This window comes from Pyrus communis, chromosome 3, assembly GCF_963583255.1.
Source record: "Pyrus communis chromosome 3, drPyrComm1.1, whole genome shotgun sequence".
NCBI lineage: Eukaryota > Viridiplantae > Streptophyta > Magnoliopsida > Rosales > Rosaceae > Pyrus > Pyrus communis.
Genome location: NC_084805.1, coordinates 24,719,216 through 24,733,549, shown reverse-complemented (window position 1 = coordinate 24,733,549; position 14,334 = coordinate 24,719,216). Strand labels below are relative to the sequence as shown.

The 14,334-nt window shown below is 36.8% G+C and overlaps 3 protein-coding genes across 4 annotated transcripts; 1 reads left to right on the top strand and 2 right to left on the bottom strand.

Annotated features, from left to right (window-relative positions):
- LOC137730024 (putative germin-like protein 2-1) lies at positions 1-774 on the bottom strand. Of its 2 annotated transcripts, none has more exons than XM_068469094.1 (2): positions 660-774; positions 1-536 (listed from the first exon to the last, which is right to left on the bottom strand). In XM_068469094.1, exons 1-2 carry the CDS (start codon positions 772-774, stop codon positions 1-3), a joined length of 651 nt encoding a protein of 216 aa, XP_068325195.1. The 2 variants fall into 2 exon arrangements, with proteins under 2 accessions (XP_068325195.1, XP_068325196.1); XM_068469095.1 differs by having other exon boundaries at positions 663-774.
- A 2,652-nt stretch (positions 775-3,426) lies between these two features.
- LOC137729485 (putative germin-like protein 2-1) lies at positions 3,427-4,183 on the bottom strand. Its single transcript, XM_068468447.1, has 2 exons — positions 4,075-4,183; positions 3,427-3,962 (listed from the first exon to the last, which is right to left on the bottom strand). Exons 1-2 carry the CDS (start codon positions 4,181-4,183, stop codon positions 3,427-3,429), a joined length of 645 nt encoding a protein of 214 aa, XP_068324548.1.
- A 1,952-nt stretch (positions 4,184-6,135) lies between these two features.
- On the top strand, positions 6,136-6,453 carry LOC137729486 (uncharacterized). The gene is given in 1 exon segment (XM_068468448.1): positions 6,136-6,453. A coding segment is annotated over 1 exon segment (318 nt).
- Positions 6,454-14,334: the final 7,881 nt, after the last annotated feature.

Sequence of the window (14,334 nt, the reverse complement as noted above, 5' to 3'; positions counted from 1 at the left end):
CTAAAACTTGGACTGAAGACCGTAGATCACGTTTGTATCCACTTGGAAAGCCTTTGCAAGAATATCAGCAGGGATATCAGGTTTTGATCCAAATACAGCATTTGCAATGGTAATGACACCTGGATTTTGGCTGTTGAGAGCTACAATGGCAACTGCATTACCATGTCCAAAATTCTGCTGGAAATGCACAAGACCTACTGGGAACACAAAAACATCACCCTTCTGAAGCACCTTGGTGATGAGGTTGTTTTCGGGGTTGGAGGTGACAAAACCAACTTTGAGGCTCCCTTCCAGGACTGTCAAAATTTCAGTAGCTCTAGGGTGTGTATGTGGAGGGTTAAGACCCCATGGGGCAAAATCAATACGCGCAACAGAGATGCCAAGGGTATTAAGTCCTCCAATTTGGGCTACACTAACTGGAGTCACACGTGAACCAACTGCATTTGATGTGTTGCCTGCTAGGTGAAGTCCACTGAAGAAGAAATCGTTGGCTTCAACAAGCTTAGGGTCCTTGCAAACACGACCATTAACCAGTACTGAAACCACGATGAAAAAGTACATTAACATTAGCAACATACATAATTACCAATTGATATATATGATGCATGCATTTATTTTTTGGGAAATGTACGGAAAATATACGAAAAGACAATTTGAGCTACCTGAGCTCGTTGCATCAGCCACGCAGAAATCCTGAAGAGAACTTGGGTCCGATGCCAAAGCAACGGAAAAGGTTACAGCAAGGGATGCGAAAAATAGAAACTGAGAGGCCATTTGATCAAGACAGTAAGCAGAGAGAGATTGACCAACTTTGTTTAAGCTTTGTGAAAGTGAGAATAAATTTGAATTGTGGATTGAAACCCTATCTGTGTCTCTGCTTTTATAGGGAGAAGTATCCCTGCACACATGTATTGTTTCCTACGAACTGAAAAAGTCTAGTCTTAATTTGTAACCGCGTAATACAAGTTTTTCATAGGAAGCTGCTACTTGTGCATGTATATGTCATCACTTATCTGATTAACTTTATTGTTCAGGTGCCGGCATTGTTGCTGGGCATGCTGGCATTAAGGAAGGTTTCCTCTCTTTATGTCGATAAATTTTTATGTCATAGCTGAAACACTTGCCGCATGTACTTTTTCGCGTGTTATCATTTGAATAAACGAAATAGTTAATATGCTCCATTTTTAAGCTGTATTAATATAATCATAAAATACAAGTGTTACAATTTGAATGGAATTATAACATCGTGTGACAGTGTTCCAGGTACACAAAAACAGTGTAACAGAAATTACTTGCCAGGTCAAATTTGATAAAGAAATATCATATTACTCACAAATTTGAATTGGCTTTCTAGAATAAAATTTATAAAAACTCTAATTAGCATCTACATTACTCTGCTTTTTCTCTAATTAATAGAGTGTATAGATTGATACATATTCTGAAAATCATATTCTATCAACATGGTTAATATTCTATTCCATATGCGGCTGGAAGCATTAAACAGAATATTGACAATTCATGATATTGGAGGTTCTTTTTCGTCTTCAAGAAACTTTGGTTTGAAAGCGGGTTGTCTTGCTTTGACTTGATCAAACTAAGATAAAGTGTGGAGTAAATGGGGACATATATAATCAATAAGATGTAATTTGCAGACAAAGGCATGAAACTTTAAAAATTGTTAAACTTCTCTATATTGAATATGCGATCTGATACCGACAATTATTTTATGATATGTTGGAACCACCTTCTACTTAAATTACTATTCATTTCGTCTTTAATGAAATCATAGACCATTCCGCACTATGCAGATAAGCTAAGTATATCAGACATCCAAAATGTCCATTAATCTAGGCTGCAGATAAGCTAAGTATATCAGACATCCAAAATGTCCATTAATCTAGCCTGCAGATCATAATCTAATAAGTAGACGCATCCATCCAGTCTGACCTGGTCTTGTAGCAGCAGACATGGCTTCAAGCCTTGTCTAAATTCGTTAGGTAGTGTATATCCCTATTTTCATTACAATAAATCCTTATTTCTTGTTGAGACGAAAATAGTCAAGAATAAACGAAATCTATGCCTTGTTGATTCTTACTGAAATCTCAAGTTGATAGAATGGAAGAGAATAAACTCTTACTTTTACTTAACATCCAAAAACTGTCCTGACAAATCTAAGCTTACAATGAATTATAGGCTTTACCCCCATCCCATACATTGAACTCATCAACAAAATTAATGTGATGCATGAAACCAATTAGCTTACCAAATACTTATGATGACTCTTAGATAATCAAAGTACATGAAATACTATTAAATGGATAATACTAGGGAGATCAAATTTTTAAACTAAATTTGTAAACCAAATGATGTGATGGTTGATGGTTGGATTGATATTTACGTGTTAGTTAATGTTCTTATTTCCTATTGGTTACACGTCATTTAGTTTAAAATTTTGGTCTCCCTAGCATTATCCTTACTAAATCCTATCTACAAGATTCGAACCTAAGACTTATGACTTACAAGTGAAGAAGAATACCGTTATACCGTAGTACTAAGTAACAGCTTAAACCATCAAATTTTATATGTACTTCCTCTATATAGTGAAAACAAAGAGGAGAAGCTTTGCCAACGAGATGATCGATATTTGTATATTGATCCAAATTGTATTTGTTTTTTTTTTCTTTTTTTCTTTTTTTTTGGAACAAAAGTTGTATTTGTTGCCTAGCTTAACCCTTTTTTATAAACAAGCTCAACCATTGCTAGTTAAAAACATGAATATCAAAAAAGGAGGGCAGATTTCTTAAACTATAGCCACAAAAGAAGGAAAATCATACATGTGTGTAGTAATGATATATATTGAAGTTCACAGAAAGCAAATCTGTCAGCATTTTAAGAGACATTTCTGGTTCGGAAACTAGCTTTCAATTGCTTAAAGGATTTTCATGCATATATGGAGTTCCGGAAAGGTTGAAACTGGGTAGATTTCGAAACTTTTGGAGGAAAGGCCTCCCTAGCTACTTTCTGCCGTAGACTCAAATGTCCTACACCAAGGAGCTAATCGCTTAATCGTCTATTTTATTTGTAATAAAAATCCGTTTGTTTACATAACAAGTCAACTTAAAAAATTATTTTCATGAGCTAGAAGTACTGTCCATGATTCTTCTTCAACAAATAAAGCAAAATAGACCAGCTTTGATTATATTTCTATATGAGGAGAAGTCAATTATCCTCTTGAAGTATGGGAATCAAACACAATTACAGTACTCCCTTGTTCTTAAAATAACAAAAATTACAAAATAGTAGACTAACATGCTCACTGTACTGATAAGTAAACCTATACAATTTTCTAAACAGTATATTGCAAACATCAATGAACTGTAAGTCGGATCCCTTTCAATTGAATCGGTGATCCTTCCAAATGGAACTCTAAAACTTTGCCTGCAAATTGAAGACTACGTTGCTATCCACTTGGAAAGCCTTTGCAAGAACATCAGCGGGGATGTCAGGCTTTGATCCAAATACTGTATTTGCAACGGTAATGGCACCTGGGTTTTGGCTGCTAAGAGCAGCAAGGACAACTCCATTACTATTTCCAACATTGTGTTGGTAATGAACAAGACCTACTGGGAATACAAACACATCACCCTTCTGAAGCACCTTGGTGATATGACGGTTTTCAGGGTTGGAAGTGATAATACCCACTTGGAGGCTCCCTTCCAGAACTGTCAAGATTTCAGTAGCGCGAGGATGCGTGTGTGGAGGATTAGTACCCCATGGGGCATAATCAATACGCACCACGGAGATACCAAGAGTATTAAGTCCTGGAATTTGGACTACATTAACAGGGGTCACCCGTGAGCCAACTGGGTTGGATGTGTTGCCCGGTAGGTGAAGTCCGCTGAAGAAGAAGTCATTGGCATCGACGAGTTTGGAGTCCTTGCACGCAAAACCATTCACGGATACTGAAATCATGTTGGAAAAAATACATTAGAAACTAATATAATTCCTACCAGCTAGCTGACTGATATTATGTACACACATGTTCAAATATAAGTATGATTTTAGCTTAGGTACCTGAGGCTTTATCGGCGACACAGAAATCCTGAAGTGAACTTGGGTCAGATGCCAAAGCAATGGAAGAAGATATGGCAAGGAATGCCAACAAAAGAAGCTGAGAAGCCATTGGAATTTCGAAAAATCTTTTGCGCTCTTTGATTTGCTTAAACTTTGTAAGGAAATTAGTAAACTTGAATTGTGGATAAAGACCTAGCATGTTGCTACCTTTATAGAGAGAGTAGGAGTTCGTATTGTTTGTGCACTGAAAAAGTCTGGCTTCTAACCGTGTGTGAAAATCTTTTTGTTTAACTCAAAGCTTGTCATCTATTACATCGTTTTATTCAGGTGGTGGCATCGATCGTTGCCGGCATTGAAATTATAACTTTCCGTATATGTTAAGAAATTAAGAATTGCCAAGTCAAAGTTTATATATAGAAGCTTGCATTACTCATATATAAAACAATTAAGAACTAAATTTCGTTTTATTTGGAATTAAGAACTAATTAACTTATAATTATTATATGCCTTGATATTGATACATTAATTGCTTCAATTTTATAGGAAAAATCAGCGGTGTTTATGTTTGTGCTTTTGTTGTTTGTTGTTTGTTTTAAACTGAAAACAGATAATAAGAAAGATGGAAATATGAAAAGAAATGACAGATGAAAGGCAGTGTATGTGATATACAGTAATTAAATAAAAACTATAAATTGCATAGCTTTTATGAATATACTACAAATTGCACATGAAGACAATTGTAAACAGTAATAATAAAAAAAAATTGTGTTATTCTTTATATTTTTTTTAGGGGGATCTGAATCTAAAAATTAACATGGTTATTAGCTAATATCATCTTCTCTTTATTTTTTTTCTTTTTTTTAAAAAAAATAATATAAGAAATGAATTAAAATCTTTCAAATTTTATGCATCTTTTAATTCCAATAAATTCTTAAAATCTTCTAACAAAAAACTGATATACTAACACAAATCCATCTAAAACATACGACGCTAACTCAAGTAACAAATATGTGAATGTCTATTATACATATAAGTGAGATATGAAACCTACCTAAAATGTACAAAAGCATAATATACCTACAAGAAAAACACATCAATTCGTGATAAAAGATGATTATAAAAAAATTTAAAAAATGTCATAGTAGATAAATACAATTACCCTGTGATATAGGTTGATTATAAAAATTAAGAATAAAACGATAAATAGGGTTTAGAGCAGGAAGAAGAATAGGAAATAACAAAACAAAAGAATTAAGAAGAAATAATTAAAGAGATAATTAGGAAGAAATTTAACTTTTATAATAAATCTTATCATTAAAAAGACAATTATTGATAATAAAATAATTCTAAACTTAAGAACTAGACTTATCTATCTATTCCATTAAGAGAAGAGGGCTTGTCAACTTTTTGCCCCCTTTTCTTCCAATTTTGCCCTCACTTTTGAATACACAATGTTGACATGAGGGGGGCAAAATAGTAATTTTGTATCTTTTGAACTTTTTCCCATTTTTTCTTATTTTGCCCTCACTTTTGATACACAATATTTACATAAGAAGGGCAAAATAGTAATTTTATATCAAAATATTTACATAAGATAAAAAATGTGCACTTAATAAGAGAATTATCCCACTATCATTTTTTTCATACACGTAAGTGAAATCATGATGTTTTTTGGATAGTTTGAATAAATTGAAGCGGTTGCACTTGAAGATAACGTGGAAGGAGATGAGCGCTTGTTCACACAGACAGTGTGTGCTCATTTGCTAGTTTTAATAAACTAAACTCTTCCTCCCTATCTTCCTCCCTTCTTTCTCTAATATATTTTTCTTCTCTGATATATTTTTCCCTACTAAAAAACAGATGGAACAAAAATGGAATGGACTAGTTCACACCAGACAATCACTCATTCGAATTAAGCCAACAGACATAACGAGTTTACACAAACTGAGAAACTATGACGATAACACGATGCATCAAGCACCAACCTCCTCTTCCTCCTCTTCGTACTCCTCTTCGATAATTGCATCCTGGTATTGTTGGTACTCAGCAACTAGATCGTTCATGTTACTCTCGGCCTCGGTGAACTCCATCTCATCCATTCCTTCACCTGTGTACCAATGCAAGAAAGCCTTTCGCCTGAACATAGCTGTGAACTGCTCGCTAACTCTCCTGAACATTTCCTGAATTGAAGTCGAATTCCCAATAAAAGTGGATGCCATCTTTAGACCCTTGGGTGGGATGTCACACACGCTGGACTTAACGTTATTGGGAATCCACTCAACAAAATATGAGGAGTTCTTGTTCTGGACGTTAATCATCTGTTCATCAACTTCTTTGGTGCTCATCTTACCACGGAACATGGCAGACGCAGTAAGGTAACGTCCATGGCGTGGGTCAGCGGCACACATCATGTTTTTGGCATCCCACATCTGCTGGGTCAATTCGGGCACAGACAGAGCACGGTACTGCTGCGATCCTCTTGAAGTTAGGGGTGCAAACCCAACCATAAAGAAGGGCAACCACGGGAATGGGATAAGGTTAAGTGCAAGCTTCCGTAGGTCAGAGTTCAACTGTCCAGGGAACTGAAGACAACATGTGACACCGTTCATGGTAGCAGAGATGAGATGATTAAGATCCCCAACTGCATTAGTCGTGCAAAGAAATATGTTACAAGGATCACATTACATTCCTTTTCAAAATCTCACAAGAATTCACACGAACATGCACATAATTTATGACGTAAGCTAATTTATCAGAATCCTTTTGAACTTAAGATAAAATCAAACAGAAAACACCATTATACACTCTAAAATCATTGTCATTATCAGCCACCGTATATCAAGATTTGGACTTACAAGTAGGGTTGGATAGATTGAGGGTACGAAAGCAGATGTCTTACAGAGCCTCATTGTCCAAAACCATACATTCATCAGCATTTTCGACAAGCTGATGGACGGAAAGGGTGGCATTGTATGGTTCCACAACCGTATCAGACACCTTTGGAGACGGGAAGACAGAGAATGTCAACATCATCCGATCCGGATACTCCTCCCGGATCTTGGAAATAAGAAGAGTTCCCATGCCAGAGCCAGTGCCACCACCCAAAGAATGACATACTTGGAATCCTGTTCAAAACACATGGCCAACATTACAAAGCTGAATCATTTCATTCACATCAATCAGCCATTGAAATTCTAAACCGAAAAGAAACACAACTTAGTAAGAAAATTACTGTAATTGCAAAATTCAAAACACTTACTATCAAAATGGGAGAAAACATCCTTACAAACCCAATTGAGATTCAATTTTGTAGAAAGAGATATATGGGGTAAAAGTCTATTTCATTGATACGTGAATAAGAAATATATACAATTACATTCCCTGCTCAGGAAGGTATTATCCGTACAAGTTAGAAATACAACTACAATTAGGATTACAATCATATCTACACTCCATTTATGATTCTATTGTCTAACACTCCCCCTCAAGTTGGAGAGTGAATGTCAAGAACACCCAACTTGCGTATCAAAGTCGAAAACGTGTCCTTCCCAAGAGGCTTAGTGAACAAATCTGTCAATTGGTGTGCCGTACCAACATACTGTGTTGCTATAGTGCCATCTGCAATCTTATTGCATATAAAGTGACAATCCATCTCAAGGTGACTAGTCCGCTCATGAAAAACCGGATTAGCGGCTATATGTAATGCTGCTTGATTATCACAAAATAAAATGGAAGGACCATTTAAAGGAATGTTCAAATCCTTCAACAAAAATTGAAGCCAAACTAACTCACAACAAGCACCTACCATAGCCCTATATTTTGCCTCAGCTGAAGAAAGTGACACGGTTTTCTGTCTTTTTGTTCACCATGAAATCAAAGAATTTCCTAAGAATACAAAATACCCAGTAGTCGAACGGTGAGTGATAGGACAACATGCCCAGTCAAAGTCACAAAATGCAGCTAACTTGGTCTAGTTGTTAGAACGGAATAATAAGCCTTAACTTGTAGTAGATTTCAAATAACGAACAACATGAAGCGTAGCATCCATATGAGGTACACGTGGCTCGTGCATAAACCAACTCAAAACATGGACAGAATATGTGATATCTGGTCAAGTTATGGTAAGATAAATTAACTGTCCTACTAAGCGCCGATACTTTTTAGGATCCTTGAGAAGTTCTCCTTAATCAGATAATTTTTTATCATCCATAGGGAAAGCAATGGGCCGTGCTCCCAGAAAACCATAATCCTTGAGAATCTATAATGCATACTTACGCTGTGAAATATAAATCCCCGTTGAGATCGAGAGACCTTAGTACCCAAAAAGTATTTTAAGTCACCAAGGTCTTTTATCCGAAAATGATCACGGAGAAAAGACTTCAGAGAATCAATGGCACTGACGTCGTTGCCTGGAATCACAATATCATCCATATAAAAGAGTAAGGTTGTGAAAGAAGTCAGAACTTTCTGGTGAACAGTGAATAGTCTACTTTTGATTATTGAAAACCAGCAGAAAAAATGTCAGTAGTGAATTTGGCAAACCATTGGCGAGAAGCCTGCTTGAGACCATAAAGAGATTTGTGGAGGTGACACACAAGATTCTCCCCCTATCGTCGAAGACCAGAAGGAGGAAACATATAAATTTCCTCTTGTAAGTCATCGTGCAAAACAGCATTATTAACATTGAGCTGATGAAGAGACCAAGACTGACTAGCAGCAAGAGCAAGAAGACAGCGCATTGTAATCATCTTAGCAGTAGGAGAAAAAGTGTCATGATAATTAATACCTTCAGCTTGTGTGTAACCTTTAGCAACCAAGCGAGCTTTATAATGTTCAATGGAACCATTAGAATTATACTTCAATTTGTACACCCACTTACAATTAATGAGAACTTTGCCAGATGCAAGGTAGTCAAGGTCCAAGTACCATTAGCATGTAATGCTTGAAGTTCCTCATTTATGGCTCGACGCCAATGAGGATCATTGACAGCCTCGGCAAAAGATGAGGGCTCCACATTCCGACTGACAGAATATATATATATATATGAAAGATGTTTAGGAGAGTAACGGTGATGAGAAATAAAATTACAAAGTGGATATCGTGTGTCTTTTGTAGAACTGGGCTGCGAAGTTGAGGATTGGTGTGGTGGCAAAATCACCTACGAGCAAACGTATTCCTTTAAATATGATGAGGGTTTATGGGTACGGGAAGATGTGCGGTGCGCACGGGGAATGTCAGAATGAGACGTGGGCGAGGAGGTGGGGGTTCGTGGGTAGTTGGGTTGAAACTGAGGGGATATCAGTGGAGAAAGCAGGTGGGGCCGGGGGTGTAGTGGCGGAATGGTGGACATGTGAGGTGGCATCAGGGGATGGAGCTATAGATGTAGAGGTGGATGAGGTGGCATGAGGTGAAGGTGGTGTAGTGACAAGAGGTAGTGGACAGGAAAGGTCCATAAGAAAAGGAATAGGCAGGGTAGGCATGAGCGATAGGGTAGGGGTGGATTTAAGGGCATAAGGGAAGGAATCTTCATGGAAGATTACATCCCTACTTGTGAAGGTGCAGTGAATTTCTGGGTCATATAGTTTGTATGGTTTCTGGCCATGAGGGTAACCAAGAAAGATGCAACGATGAGCCTGAGGGGAAATTTTAGTGGGTGGAATAACAGAGGTGGCATAGGCGAGACAACCAAAAACGCCGAAGTGATCATAGGTTGGGGGTTTGTTATGGAGGACCTTAAAGGGAGATTTATTATGGAGAAGACGGGTGGGGAGACGATTGATTAGATAAGTAGTGGTAAGAACACATTCACCCCAAAATTTGAGAGAAAGTTGTGATTGGAAGCGAAATGTGCGTGCGGTTTCTAGGAGGTGTCTATGTTTGCGTTCAACAACGCCATTTTGTAAAGGGGTATAAACACAAGAAGTTTGAAACAAGACCCCATTATCTGAGAAAAAGTGGCGAAGAGAAAGAAATTCGCCGCCATTGTCAATATGAATGCATTGGATTTTAGTATGGAATAGGGTATTGACATAAGCAAAAAAATCCTTGATTAATTGTTGAGTATCTGGTTTATGTTTCATGAGAAAGATCCACGTAAAGCAAGAAAAATCATCCACAATTGTTAAAAAATAATGAGCTCCAGAAAGGGAAGATTGACTATTCAGGCCCCAAATATCACAATGAATTAAAGCAAAAGGAAAAGTCGTTGAAATTGAACTTAAACCTAAAGGTTGACGAGTTTGTTTCGCCAAAGGACAAACATCACAAACATGGCTAAAATCAAGAGAACAATTTAAAAAACTAGAAGCTAAAGCTTGTAAACGAGGAGGGGAAGGGTGACCAAGGTGGTATGCCATAGGGAGGACAGGATGTTGACGACGTTGCAAAGGGGGTGATGGGATGGGATGGAGGAGGCAAGGGCCACAATGTGATAGAGGTCGCCACGTCGCTTACCCACACCAATCATCGCCTTCGAAATCAAGTCTGGACACACCCCGACCCGAAAATATATTTCATTGATACGTGAATAAGAAATATATACAATTACATTCCTTGCTCAGCAAGATATTATCCCTACAAGTTAGGCATACAACTACAATTAGGATTACAATCATATCTAGACTCCAATTAAGATTGTATTGTCTAACAAATTTCAAACAAAAGCATGATCAAATCCCTAAAAATAAAAAATATTCAAACCCAAAATCTTGTTTTAAATTTTCACCATACCCTGCAAGCAATCGCAATTCTCAGCCTTTTTTCGCACCACATCGAGCACGGAATCGATAAGCTCGGCGCCCTCCTTATCATGCCCCTTTGCCCAATTGTCCCCCTGCCCCAGACTACCCGAACACGAAGTTATTAGGTCTGAAAACCTGCCCAAATGGGCCGAATCTGACTGCGTCCGTTGTCCCGGGCTCCAGATCCATGAGCACCGCGCATGGAACGTACCTTCCGTCGTTGGCCTCGTTGTAATAGACATTGATTCGCTCCAGCTGAAGCTTGGAGTCACCGTTGTACTTTCGGGTGTTGTCGATACCGTGCTTGTCACAAATCACTTCCCATGACTTGGCGCCGATCTGGTTGCCACACTGGCCCCCCTGAATGTGGAGAATTTCTCTAATTTTTGTTTTTTTTTTTTTGTTGTGGGGGGGGGGTGTGGGTGGTGGTGGGGCGGGGTGGGTGGAACTGGCCCCACTGAATGTGGAGAATTTCTCTAATTTTTGTTTTTTTTTTTTGTTTTGGGGGGGGGGGGGGTGTGGGGGCGGGGTGGGTGAGATTCCTTGAGACCTGTTTGGTTGCTGGGAAAATGGAAGGGAAAGGGAGGGAAAATGTTTAGCGTGATAGGTTTGGTTTTGCCGTGTTCGGATGGATAGGAACGGGTAGTTGGCTAAAATGGCATGGGAATTTGAATATTTTAAGAGAACTTTAACGAAAAACGTCTAGTACTGTTCATTTTAACGAAAAATTACATTTTTATACTAAAAGGTCAATTCTGATACTATTCACTTTACTCTTTATTTTGTCATTTTCGTTAAAACTTAAAATTTTCAAGCTATTTTCTTTAGTTTTCCTATATTTTAAAGGGTGAGTTCCGGTGAAATATGAAGAATAGGGGTATTTTCAAGAATCGAATGTGGATTATTATTGGTTGTTTTTTGTAGGGCTTAGGGATTTTCTAACTTTAGGGGCGATATGCTGTCCGAGTTGCCCTAAATTGCCTGAGACACAAAACCAAGATGGTTTGTGGGTTTGTAATTTGGATTTTTTTTTTAAACAAACGATAGCATTGTTGTATTAAATTATTAGGTGGTAAGAGGAAGAAGAATTGGTGAAGATCGGATCTATACCAAAATTCTTAAACAATTGGATATTTTTTTGGATTATTTTTTGAGCCACATCATCCCACATCTACATATGTGGCCAAGTCGGCAATCATAATGTGTTTAGATTACTTATTATACGTGTGTCATGTTTTTATTGATTTATGGTTTATTAGCAAGCACATTGATCGAAAATTAATATGATAATACAATAACAAGTACTTTTCATTACAAAATGAGAAAATTTACAATTTTATTGGTACTAGTAAATTAGGTGAATGGTATTAATTGTCTACTTATCAAAATTTATATTCATTCAAAGTTCGAATCGTAGAAATAGTCACTTGATTGTGTGTGAGTTGTACCAACCAACAAATTTCCAACGATTATGTAGGGCCAATCTAAACTTCCATTACAACCCCATGCACTTTCAAAAGTGGCAGGGTCGCTAACAACTCCACCTCCTGTCTATAGTTATATACCATATTCAAATTTGGATATTTTGGATTTTTTTTTTCTTTTTCTTTTTTGTTGCATTTTTTTTATGGTTTATGGTGGATGGACATTTTAATTCAATTTTTTTTTATTAAAAGATTTATGAGATTTTTGTTTAAGAATTATTAGAGAATACCCACCAGTGTTTCTTTTGCTTCAAGCAAAACAAAGATGGACAAAAGCTATAGAAGCATATATGTGTGTAATGGATTTAAATTATGTTACATTTTTCTACAAACTTACAATTGTTTTACTACAATGGTGGAAAGCAACAATGTCTAGGCACTTTGATATAAGTTTGATCTCTATCGATTCTCTTTTTCCCTAACAACTACAATTTAATCTACTAACGCTATTTTTGTAATTAAAAAAAAATCATATTCACAACATCTAAGCCCTCTAACATTAACCTAGTAGTTAGAATTGGAAAGCCCAACTTATTTGTTTTACACAAACATGATAAGGAAATAGAACAATGGATGAGAAAAAACTATTAGGATTCTACTTTAAGGTTTAAATATGAAATTGACACTCGATCTTCATCCCTAATTAATTTCTTTTTTAAGATATTTTTTTAAGTACAAACGATATTTTTACATTAAACTACATGAATATGTTTGACTTCAAAATTCAGTGAGTTTAAAAGAAAGATCATAATCACCAGAACAAATCCACCTCTTAAGATTTCTTTCTTTTTACCCAGCATATTCTCAAAATAAAGCTCGAGTTCAATCGTTGTAGATAACTGCCTTAAAGAGTTATTGGGGTTGGAAGCTCGGGCTCGGGCTCGGGCATATAGCCCATCAGTCCATGTTAATGTCGGGCTAAATGGGTACTCAGACAGAGTTTTGGACTTCAATGTTGGGCTAATATTGCGATTTTGATTGCAGATGATGAAATGCATGCGCATGATAATGATTAAATAAAATGGAATTCGTGTTGTTCGTCAATGGTCAATGGTCAATGGTCAATGGTCAATGGTCAATGGTGAGTGGCAAATAATTTCCCTTCCCTCTCCTATGGAATTTTGCTCTTTACCACTCCTTATTGAACAAAATCAAAAGGTCCAAATAAAATTGGAGATATCCAATTAAATTAACACCGTGCAATGTGCTTCCAGCTTTGCTTTCCATAAACCAAAAAAGTCGGCTACTTTATTGATTGGTTTTGCGTTCAATAATTGGAGGTACTACAACATCAATTTACTCATGTTACAGCGCACGTGTTCAATGATTGGAGTACTACAACATCAATTTACACATGTTACAACATCTAAACTTATTAAGTTGTCATTCACCTAATCGGTTATGTATCATACTAGTACTTTTCCATCAGTTATGAATGTAAATCGAGTAACTTGCATGGGATAAGTAAACCTTTACCAAAGTGCGAGTGTATAAACTAAATTCCATCTAAATCATGTTTAAAACAAAGCTCAACCCTAATTGAATTGATATTTGGTATGAATGATTAAAAACATATGTTATAATAGGGTTAGATGAAGGAACAAAAATTTGGACAAATTTTTTTACTCCTTTTTAGCGACTAAATTTATAAAATTCAACGGTCTTAATTAAGTATAGCGGCTTTTAAAGAGTAAATAACGTGGACAATGGCGTGCGTTATAACTAATAAAAATAAATAAAGATTAAAACATAGAGATATAAAATTGAGAGGAATTAAAAAAGGAAAAAAAAATCACCCACGCTTTGGAGGGAGGGAGAGGAAGACCTCCATTGCTTTGCATAATTGCTAAAGAACAAAAACGTGAGTGAGTGCTTTGGCGAGCTTTATGTGATCAAAGAGAAAGATGTAAATTTGAGGGTTTATCACCCAAACCTGTAAACCCTACACACACTGATCTTGCCTCACGCAAACAAAGATGAGAATCTGAGATTAATGTGTGGCCTCACGCTGCTCTTGCCTTTTGGCCAACAAGGGA

Bases quoted from the DNA above. Each gene is read 5' to 3' on its own strand.
- LOC137730024 (XM_068469094.1), bottom strand. From the start codon at position 774: ATGGCCTCTCAGTTTCTATTTTTCGCATCCCTTGCTGTAACCTTTTCC. The intron at 537-659 runs GCTCAAATTGTC...TCGTGGTTTCAG, and splicing joins TGATGCAACGAGCTCAGGTA to TACTGGTTAATGGTCGTGTT.
- LOC137729485 (XM_068468447.1), bottom strand. From the start codon at position 4,183: ATGGCTTCTCAGCTTCTTTTGTTGGCATTCCTTGCCATATCTTCTTCC. The intron at 3,963-4,074 runs GTACCTAAGCTA...ACATGATTTCAG, and splicing joins TGTCGCCGATAAAGCCTCAG to TATCCGTGAATGGTTTTGCG.